At 42.3% G+C, this 11,293-nt stretch overlaps 1 protein-coding gene across 4 annotated transcripts in view; it reads left to right on the top strand.

Moving 5' to 3' along the window:
* Positions 1 to 123: 123 nt before the first annotated feature.
* fmnl3 (formin-like 3) overlaps positions 124 to 11,293 on the top strand; it is a 29,364-nt gene continuing 18,194 nt past the window's right edge. For all 4 annotated transcript variants that reach the window (XM_013910730.1, XM_005732573.1, XM_005732572.1 and 1 more), the window contains exon 1: positions 124 to 696. In XM_013910730.1, coding sequence (XP_013766184.1) covers positions 583 to 696 — 114 coding nt within the window. In that variant the 5' untranslated portion in view covers positions 124 to 582. The remainder of the gene's footprint in view (positions 697 to 11,293) is intronic.

Below are 11,293 nucleotides of genomic sequence, written 5' to 3'. Positions count from 1 at the left end.
AGGGAGACAGATTGCAATGACTGACATGCAGTCAGACCAACAGGAGGCATGCCACCCCCAATGCGGGCAGGACTCTAGAAGAAAACCCTGAGCTCTGAGTGGAGGCAACAGCAAAGACCTTAATCAGGATCACACAACAATAATGAATGGAAACACGTCGGAGCCAAGAAAGTTGAGCAGCACCTAAAAGTAACTGTCGGTCGGGTTTTGAAAGTTATCTGTCATTGGGGAAAATTCGCTGTAAGTAATGGATTGGCCAGGCAAGACAGAGGCTACTTTCTGGAAGATGAAGCAGCTGCACTCTTACTTTTAAAAAAGAGACTAGAGTCAAACACTGTCAACTTAAACGCGTGATTAGGGGTAAATGGCATTTAGGGACTACTGCAGTGTCAGCTTTTTTCTTCTTCTTTTTTCTTCAATAATCTGTTTTTGGAGAGAAGTGGATTATTCGGATTAAATCGCGGATGAGACTCTCGGAATACTTTGGAGATTTCTTTCTTTTTGTTTCTTTTACTTGGATTATTCTTGTCGCCGTAAGAAGCTGAGGCAAGTTTCAAGTCGACGGCAGGATAAGGCATTAAAATGGGTAATATAGAGAGTGTGGACGGCCAGTCGGAGATGAAGCAGCACATCATGCCTCTGAAGGTGCCCATGCCTGACCCCACCGAGCTGGAGGAGAAATTTGCCATTGTTTTGGTAAGTTAACGGGCTAATAACCGCACTTTTGCCACGGTGCGGTCGAATAATCGAGTAGCAGCTGTCTGTGTTTTGCTTTTAAACTTGTTGAGCTTTTAAACTTGTCGGTGGTGGGTTTATTTTCACTTAGAGCACTGGATCACAGTTATAAACAACCCATATAGTGGACTGTCTTGTTCTTTCTATATATGAAAAAAAAGTTTATTTCTTGCTCTTTTTTGTTTATTTGTTATTTATTGTTTATTTGTTTATTTATTTGGACTATTATGGACCATTATGAGCTGCTGATGTATTAAATGAACCGACCTGTGCCGTTCCGTCCCGCCCCTCATTCTCTCCCCACTCCTGCGGTTCTTTTGTCTCTCCAAAAGTCAGACAACTCAGCGTTTGGCTGAAGTGGCACATACTGAGCGCGGCATGGCGAGAGTGGTGGAGGTGGTGGTGTTTGGTAGGGGGAGAGGTAAACGGGATTTTCCCCCCTCTCCTCTACAGGATGGAGGACATTTTCCTGCATATCCTTGACGGAGAACATCACAGCATTCTGCGTTTATTTAGTTTAGCCCCTCTCGCTGCAGGCGACTCATCTAAAAAACAACATTTTCTGAATTCCCCCAAAACTCCCACACCCGAAGTATCCTCCCCTCCCCTTTCCTACCTCCCTACACCCTCCACACCAGGCCCGAGTTTAGGCGTTTAGACGCTTTGTAATAGCGAGCGCACCGTCGACACCCACCTCCCTGTCGATCAGCGGAGTCGAACAAGGATGACAGGGTGTCATTTATGCGTCAGAGGGGGCATTTCAGCGTTCAGCACATCACAAAGCGGGACTTTACGGCTACTTTCTCTTTCAAGCACGATCGCGTGTCTAGATTCCTTCATTATTCATGCGCTGAAGCGAAGAGGAGATGCTGTAATGAAAATTTGGGTTTTGTTTGGGGTTTTTTTCCACTTAGGTGGGCGGAATGTAATCAGCCAGCAGCTCGACTTTGACTATACAGTTTTAATTTGGGGATTCCACAAAAAGTCTCGTATCTGATGAAAAAATAAGAAAACGTATGTTTCCATCCGTCCATCTTTTTTTTATTCAATTTTCTTTGTATGTAAAGCCTCTTACTCTTAAAAGTTTTCCAAATTGTCAGAGAATCCCCCTTAATCTCTTTCACGGCATTTACTTAGCGTTTTAATTCAGTTTAACAAACTCAAAGAGTAGTGTCAACAAGTTGTGGTTTTATCAGGGTTAATGTGCAAAACTCGGTCTGAAACTTTCGTTTCCTGCATGCATCTTGTGAGATTGCTGTTCAACCATGTCAGACTTAAACATTGTCGTGCTTGAGTGGTGACAGCCCTCTCATCTTAACAAGGAAGCCAGTAAGCGCGTGCCAGGAAACTTTGAGTTTAGATGGGACAGCCCGGGTGTGCTGGTCGCAAATCATGTCAACATGGAGTCCTTATAGTATGATATAATATTAAGGCCGTGATGAGGGTTCAAATGAAGATTTTACTTCAGTCCACTTTTGTCATAGTAACACAGTAAAAGTCTCGAGCCATCTCTAATTTTTGTATATTTTGCTTCCAAGTAACCTGACGTTGTTGCCATTTTTAAAGCGGTCTTGAACAATATTTCTCCAGGTTGGCTCATTGGTTGAATCTATAAAAAATGCCAAACATAACAGTCTCACAGGCATAAAACAGTATTTTTGCATCATTAAGGTGATCCCAAAAGAGCTAAAAGCTGAAAACATTCACCATAATGTGCAACGTGATCTTAGAAAAATTGAGAAAACAGGTGGAAAAGTTGCAGGCCTAAAAACTCTCTGAAACATGTGGAAGTCACGTGTTTGAGTCGTGACCTGAGAGATGCACCTGGGCTTTCAGCTCAGCCAAATTGCACAAGAAGTGGACTGAAAATCAGCTGCAACAGGTCTTTACAGCGGGTGTCTACAGCCACTGTTAACACACTGGAGAGTTCTGTCATGGAATAAAAACAAAAAGCAGCCAACAACCAGGAAGACGCCTGGATAAATATTCATGAAGACAACTTACCAATATTGACTTTCAAACTCTTTAGAATTGCGCAAAATCTTTTGCCTTATACTGCATTCTCATTTGTGTCCGTTTCCTATGTTCCTAGCCATTTATAAAGAAGTAAGGGGTGGCTCAAGACATCTGCACAGCACTGTATCTGAGACAACATTTGACGGGAACTTTGGTACTGGAACGATCACCAGGACATGTTTCCTTCCTAACTGTTTTAGTCACAGTGTATTACTCACAGGACTTCTTTAAACTGCTTGTTTGAATACGTCTTCCACCTCCGCCTGGCTCCTTGCCTATCATACTGACACATAACAGCATTCAGCTGAAATCTGAGTAATCCAAGATCTAAAATTGAGACTTTTTCTGTTTCTATTTATTTTCCTTGTCAAACAGTAGCATCCTAATTTCCCATGGGTGCTTATTTTGTGCTCCTCACTCCACATTTTCAACATTACCACACCCAGCTCTGACTTTCAGCTGTCTAAGGCCCTAATTACAGCATCAAGCACCGAAGATGTGAGTGGATCCTCGCAGCATCACTCAGACGGTCTCTTTCTTGGACCTTCCATGTTTCTGGAATGAAGCCATTATTTGCTTGCCAGAGCAATCAGCAGCCACGGAGCGAAGCTCTCGTATGAGGAGACTAACGCAGCAAGAAGCCATTCAGCCCCTGATTTTGAATGCTGTGCTATATCTCAGCTATTACGACAATTACACACTGTGCTATGCTACAAGCTCTACTACGACAGCCCACAGCATGTCCCTTTGATGCAGATAACTTCTTTATGAAGTGAGTGGCTGTAAAAAAAAAAAAGTCAAAATAAAAAGAACTTCACTCGTCTTTCACATATAAAAACACTTTTTGGGTATTTTTTTTATCAACACATCCTGCCTAGGAAAAGTCTAGCTGTTTGAAAGTACTGCAGCACAAATCGGTCCCTGTTATTATGTTCAGCCGTGCAGAGCAGATGATTTCTATGCATGGAGCAGTAGACTCAACATTTCAGTTGTGTTTTCGAGTGGGAAAAGTTTTCAACCTCTCCAGCCTCCACCTCACTCTGGCCCATAATAGCTCCACATTTCCTTTACTTTGTGGGAAAGTGCAACGTTCTTCTATATATTCAAGTCCTTATCAGACAGTGCTTTTCTCTCGGCCCTGCTAGCTGTTTGTTGTGAGATAGCGCTACATCAAAGGCTCCTGATTTTGCAGTTAGAGCTCTTCTGGAAGGCAACCTCATGGCTTGGCTGTCTGGGGCTGGATCCCGAGGTGCACTTCCCATAGTATCATACCGCATGTGCCAAGCATCTGAGACACTTCACATCACTCTTTCTAAGCTGAGCTGATTTCTTTCTTCAGCATTTGTTTGCAGAGACATAACTGGCTTCGCTTCAGCTTCAGCGCTCCATAAATGGATATTTTGAAATGGGTAATTTCCCCTCCTCTGGACCACTGTGTTTTCTATGCTTCATGATGGCATGCTGGTGCAAATGGTTGGGACTGCCCAATTCTCTCTCAGACAGAGCTCACAGACATCCCACTGGAATGACAGCAGCCCATAATGATGTCATGGGCTCAGCAGCCTTTGCGAGCGTAGTAATATGCGTGGGCTAATGACTTTAACAGAATTTCTCTACTGTAGATTGTTGAAGGCGGTGGAGGAGGGGCGAGACCCCTGGGTTGGCCTCGACTAGTTCATGCCGTCTGCTAATAAAATGCCTGGGTCAGGTTTAACCGGCTGCATGTGTTAAAAGCATCTTCTCATTCCATCTCCTCTCTTTTGTCCAGCATCTTCAGAAACAGTTTCAGCCCAGTTTTGTGCGGCTGGAAACAGCTGCCTGGTATTTTCTTCCTGTATTTTACAGGGGAAACTGCATTGTAGCCAGTGGTAGTTGTGGTTGGTTTGCCTTACAATGAGAACTGTGTTCCCTCCATGCTGCTACTGGTGCATAACGTTGCCATTAAGTTAAGCTTGCGATACAGATCTTTGTAGACCCCACAGACAGACAAGTGTAAATACATCAAAGCCATATTTGTAAAATTATATCTTGGTCATTGGTAGAATTCTTTTAATAGTTTTGGCTCCTTTTACCCCCTCTTTGTCCTTGGTAACTCTCACTTATCCTTGGTTTTGTGCAATTCCAGATGGATATGGAGCCTCTCATTCACTCACCCAGTCAGTGTTTCCTACCTTCCCGTTCCCCAAACTCACTCTCGGTGTGGCTTTGCCCTGCACAGTAACTTTCTCCATATGACTCTGTCTTTATAAAAATAATGTGAGATGAGTGAGTGGCATTTCAAAGCCTGGGATCTTTTAAGGTTCCAGGTTTGTGCACCAATCCACTGCTGGATTCCTGTGGCCTGGTCTAGGCTGAGGCCACAGGAGACCTCAAAAGGAGGAAAATTCCCTTTGAACTGGCGGCCTGCCACTGTTCTTGGTTATAATGGCTTTACCAACATCTTTAAACGCCGCACACATCTTTAAGAGCTGTTACAGGAGCAGTGCAGGATTATTTTCACTTCTTGATTGCGCTGGAAACCGCCCTAAACCATTCATCTTGCTCCGCTCAGCTCCTCGTGTCTATTAAACGCTGACATCAAGTTGCGTCATGCGTGGATGTGCTGTTGCAGTTTTTCTTTCGTCTTTTGATTGCTCATGAAAGAGGTTTTGAGATTAAGCAGCAGCAAATGTTGGGAAAACTAAAGAGAAGGTTAGATCTGTGTCATTTGTCAGATGTAGTGAAATGCTGACAATGTAACTCCAGTGCCATGTCTTACATCACTGTTTCTTGATGGGGAAGATCTAAGGGAAGCCGTAGTGTCTGCTGGATTCCACTTAAGAGGAACTAATAGATTCAAGCTGATTGATGTGTTTATCAGACATAAAACCTAAATCATTTTAATGTGTTTGATGATAATTTGAGTTTTTTTATTTGCCTGATATCCCAATTCCACATTGCTTCTTTTCTCAGAAGGAAAAGCTGCATTAATTATATACATCTGGCTCAGCCACCCACCACTCTGTCTCAGAAAGAAAGGGATTATGGGAATTGAGTACACGCTAATAACTTAGTCCTAGTGCAGCCAAGCAGGTGGGGTGGGGGGATCAGCACAAGGCTATCCACCTGGCTCTCTGCACCCTGAGGCTACAGTTCTCCAGTCTGGTTCAGGGCTTTACTGCTTCACTTATTCTCTCCTTGTAGTTATTTTGGAAAGCAAGGGTTAAGTTACAGCTGGGTGATATAATATGTACATATAGATCAGATCAGATTTTTTAAGAAAAGTTGGCATTTTGGTCACTTGGCTCAATGCTTGCTTAGAGCTATATGTGAATACTGACCCCACAGATAAGGGTTGTTAGCATAAATACCATAAAAAGGATTAAGTCTAAGAGGCTATTTTGTTTTAAAGCATGTACAGTACTGTGAAAAAGGCTGTTAACTAGCTTACGTAATTAGAAAAAAAGGTCTGGCTCCCTGGAAGCAAAATATACAGACACAAGGGGTGGCTCAAGACTTTTGCACAGTACTGTAAGTCTCTATAAAGTCAAAAGGCTTTGAGGTTTTCTTATTAATGTGTTACACCAATAAAAATGAAGTGTTGTGGTGACAGAACCACGTTAGCTATTTGGTTACGTCAAGCTAACCCTCTGCTCGCTTTAGCTTCACATTTAGCTAACTTACTGATAGTTCAAATAAGTATTGCCCCAAAATACTATACTATTCTGTACAAGCAGTTTACTTATTAATTTTTTTATTTAAATGTTTGTTTTTTTTGGGGGGGGATTGCATGTGCCGCTAACGCAGCTGCACCAGGGCTGTAGGTTGAAGAAGTGGTTTCCTTTTCAGTACAGTGGGAACCCTGACCTTGCAGCTATACTTTTTTTAAAACAGATGCTAGGAAGTACAGCTTCATGCTGTCTCTGGTATACCCTTGCCTTAGTAACATGATGAATAATGTCTCATGCTCAGCTTCAGTGTCATTTAGTAATCTTCCTTAATGTGCTCATTTCTTACGATCACAGTTCTGTTTTTATGTTACGTCTGAACTTAATGAAGTCATATTGAGAAACAATGGGAAACTTTCTTAATAGTTACGGTTATTGATGGGAGTCTTGATTTTGTATTGGTTTTGCTTCTGCTTTATTTTATTTGCACCACTTCTTCTTAAAACATAACCTTCCCTTTGAGGAAGCCATTCCTCCAAGTATTGGTCTGATTCAGAAAACTTTGAAATGTTTCTCCATAGCTCAGGCTCAGATTTGGGCTGGGCATTGTGTTTAAAGGCCACACTGGCATGAGTTATTGAAGCCTTCATGCACCTGCATTCCTGGCATTCACTGTGTATATACCCTGTTGGCTGGTGTGCTCACGGCTCTTGCATGAACTCACAGGGATGAACTAACAGGATATTTTCTCCACAGCAATAATCTCCTGCTTCCGATTAATGGCTAATTGCTGTATTTTTTTTGTGTCTTCTTACATCACTCATATCTTTGTGGTCGCATTTCCTAGATACGGTAAATAAACTGTACAATATCGGTGCTGCTGCAGTCATTTTACATCACTGTTGTTTTGGAACACAACAACTTCCTGGAGACCTGTAAACAAGTTTGCGTTGCACATGAGGTCATATTTGAACCGTTTGGAACATCTGTCTTTAAGAAGACCTTGAGCTCAGGACATTTTTGCTGTTATCTCAGGCTCTGACTGTGAATCAGCCTTCAAAGAAGTCTGTGATGATAAAGGCCTTTCATTTCAACCCAGCTATCACTGCTGTCGATCACCGCTGCACCACTGCTTAAATAATCAGGTTAACAAAGGGGTTCTGGGAGGTAGCTCCGGGTTTATGAACTGGAAATGGCATTTCTCCAATTTCCTGTTATTTTGTTGAGTGTTGTGAAAAGCAGATTGGAGGGAAAGTTATATCTCTCAGCAGACTGAGCCAGAGGTCAATGACGAAGAAGGGAGGGTTTGAAGAGTGTTCGGGCTAAAGATGGGAAGGCCGGCGACTAGAATGAGGACAGATAAGTGCGAAAGAGGCTGAAAATATTACACCACAGCTGCAAACTGTTGCCTTTAAGTCTTCATCTAATGGGGATTTAACACAATGCTTTTCAGCCAGTGAATCTATCTGCTCTTATGTGCCTTATGTGTGTAGAAATAGAGAAATCAAGAATCAATCTGATAATAATCTAATTGTTTTTTGTCATTTATCAAATTGAAATGGCGTCTACTTCTATTTCCAGCCTAACACATAAATGAGAATCAGCTGCTTTTCTCGGTTTTGTGGCGTTATAGATGAATGGGTTTTGAGATTAGGCTTTAATCTTCTCGAACTAGTTATACATAAAGGGGAATTAAGAAGAGAAGGTTCTAACTGTATTGATTAAGTGTTGGAAAATCGAAAGCAGTAGCAGGTGATTTCCGTATTTGTGTCTTCACGTATTTGTGTTTTGCATAGTGAGAATGTGGTTTGCCTGTCGAGACCGTGTTTCCACATAAACGAGGTGCTTTGCCCTACCTGTTACATTAATGTCTTAATAAGAAGCTTGTGACTGTGCCTGCTCATATTTACTTTGTAAACACAAACCACCATCATGAGCGGCGAGCAGGGAGGGGCACTGACCCCAAGAACTTTTGCTGCCCTGCCTTCAAGAAAATGCATCTCCCCCTCTCCACTCTTTGTCCCTCCTCTTTTCAGTGTGTGTTTGGTAGAACTGGTAGCAGCTGGTTTGTTGGCCCCTCTGTCTTTCAGGATCTTTGTGCAGGACCTACGCATTGTTGCGCTTGCCCGGTTTGGGTTACCTTGCAAAAAGAGCGACAGGTGATCAGATATCTCGTAGACAAAGGGGGGCAGTGTTTTCTCACACTCTGCTCCTCTTCCTGTCAAATCAGTTAAGCTTTACCTGCATACGTAAATACATTGTTTGAGTGAATATGCAATAGAAGACAAATGTTCGTTTTACATGTAGACCAAGACCGACCGATATATTGGATGAAGGCTGGTACCGGCCAATCAGAAATATCGGCATTTGTGATATGTTCTGCTGAAAGATGCTGAAACCAAAAGGTTACTTTTTTTAAAAAATGTTTTTTTGCAGAATACAATGCAGAAAAAATAATGTAAATTTAAGAGTGTTTCAGCAGCGCTAATCTGACTCCAGGTTATGTAGACGAGTAAGCTGACATTGATGCAGTCAGGCGGGAACTTCACATTAAGTCGCAAAGTAGTTTTTAAACAGATTGCTGGAAAGTAATTAAATGATTTCCCTTCATGATCTCTTTTCAATAGAACATATAATTTTTTTAAACCCATTATATTGATCGTGGAATTGTTTTTACTTCCCCAAATATTGCTACTAGCTCCAAACATTACATACTGGTCAGGCTCCAATTACACAGCTACACAAGAAATGTAAAAATACCCAGGGCAGTTTTTGATTTCCTGAAGAGTTGAGGAAGTGTCTGCAGCCCAGTGACGACAACAGCTGAGCCACTCATCCTGTCTCCTCTTATTGTGCTTCCCTACCAAGAAAAAGGGAGGACTTCAACGATAGCCCAGGCAGCGACATTCATTAACAAAAAGCTACAGGCTGTGTCACAAACAGCCAGTCTGGTTTATGCTTTTACCACATGTCTTATAAACAATTCTGGCTTGTAGAACTCTATTTCATGTGTATGACAAGTATAATATGTTAGGCAATTATCCATTTGGTTCTGTATGTTCGCGTTCACTTCGGATGTAGTCAGGTTTTTTTAAACCTCTGAAGGAGACATTTATCTTGAACTGTGTCCAGCATATTCTGGTACAGTAGGATTCCGAGTATCACTTTAAATCTAAGCTATGCATTTAATAAGCTTAAGGGAAACACTCTTGTGGCAGGTTCTTTATTCATTGTGCTTTCTTTGCCCCCTTGCTGGATGTAACAGTCAGTAGTTTGCCTGTTACCACCCTCCTCACACAGCACCTTTTAATAATGAGGACCAGGTCTTATTGGCTGTTTCATTTTCTTCCTTGTGTTACTGGATTATTGAAGGATGTCTCTTGTTCATATACAGCTGTGTTGCTTGGGAGCAAGAGTTTGCACAGAGAAAACGGAAGAATAAGACAACAAGAATGCACATATGAAGTAAAGTGCATGATTTAATGATCGATGGCTTCATGAACAGTAAGAGTAAGTAGCTGATTAGTTTTAGTAGAATCTGTTGAAGGTCATTGACTGGCCGTTGTGAAACAACTGTTATGCAGAGACATATTTTTTAAAAGTCCTTGCTTTGTCCTGCAATAGGGTCAGTGTGTCGTCGGCCCTGATTATGGTAGCAATTGAGTTAAGCCACAGATCCCGTTTTCCTGGACCCCACCCTGATGACCAGACAGACAGGTTGGGGGGAACGAGGGCCGTCTGGGCCTCCATGTTTGAACTACGACAGTGAGCTCCTTAGCCACCCACTCATTTTCCTGTGAGATGATGATAACTGTCTGCTCTGTGTAAACCTATCAAAGCAGATAAAAGACACAGACTCTGCATTTCCATCCCACCGACAGACCACAAAAGAAAGAATCACACTGAATGTATCTTCTTAGTAAGTCACTTATTTCAGTTAAAAAACTATAAAGCGCCAAATCACAACAACAGTCATCTCAGGGTGTTTTACACCATAAGATAAAGACCCTACAGTACAGACAGAAAGGTAAAACTGTCTTTTAACAGGGAGAAACCTCCAGCAGAACCACAGTCAGGGAGGTGCAACCATCTGCCCCGACTGGCTGGGGGGTGAAGGGAAAGAGAAGAGACAGAAGAGAAGCGAAAAGAAAAAAAAGAGCATAGGGAGACAGGACAAAACACAGACTAAGGGAAAGAGATGACAAAAATGTAATGACATGCTGCCATGATATATAAACATGTGGGGAGTGGAGAAGAAGTGTTCAGTCCATCACATCAAGTCTTGCAGCAGTCTGAACCTATAGCAGTGTAACTAAAGGATGGTTCAGGGCCACCTGGTCCAGCCTAACTATAACCTTTATTAAAAATGAGGAAATTTTTGGGGCTAATCTCAAAACTAGAGAGGGTGTCTGTCTCCTGAATCCTGAAGAGCTGGTTCCACAGGACCGAGGCCTGATAGCTGAAGGCTTGGCCTCCCATTCTACTTTTAGAAACTCTAGGAACCACAAGTAAGCCTGAGAGCTGGCAGTCTTGCTCTCAAACTGCAGGGTTGCTAATTTAAATCCATATTATCAGACAACTCAAAAAAAAAGAAGAGCAGTTTATCCTGCACCATGTTTTTAGCACCAGTGACTTACAGAGTAAATGTCTGTTGCGTACCTGGGAACAACTTATGAGCAGCATGTTGTCCTCTGCAAGAACAAACAAGTTGAGGAAATTCCACAAGCAGAGCTCTCCAATTAAAAATCTTTTCGTTTTGTGCACACTGGTGTGACGCGCTATCCCAACTGAAAGTGTGAGAGAAACTGAGAAAAGCCGTGGAGGAAACATCTTGTCCTGCTTTCAGACTGGTATCTCTGGGGACTTCTGGTGGGACTTGCAGGTCAATAACGTAA

The sequence above is a fragment of the Pundamilia nyererei genome, unplaced genomic scaffold (assembly GCF_000239375.1).
Source record: "Pundamilia nyererei isolate P.nyererei 1_Seehausen unplaced genomic scaffold, PunNye1.0 scaffold00047, whole genome shotgun sequence".
NCBI classification, from domain to species: Eukaryota; Metazoa; Chordata; class Actinopteri; order Cichliformes; family Cichlidae; genus Pundamilia; species Pundamilia nyererei.
This window is presented reverse-complemented; position numbering and strand designations above follow the sequence as displayed.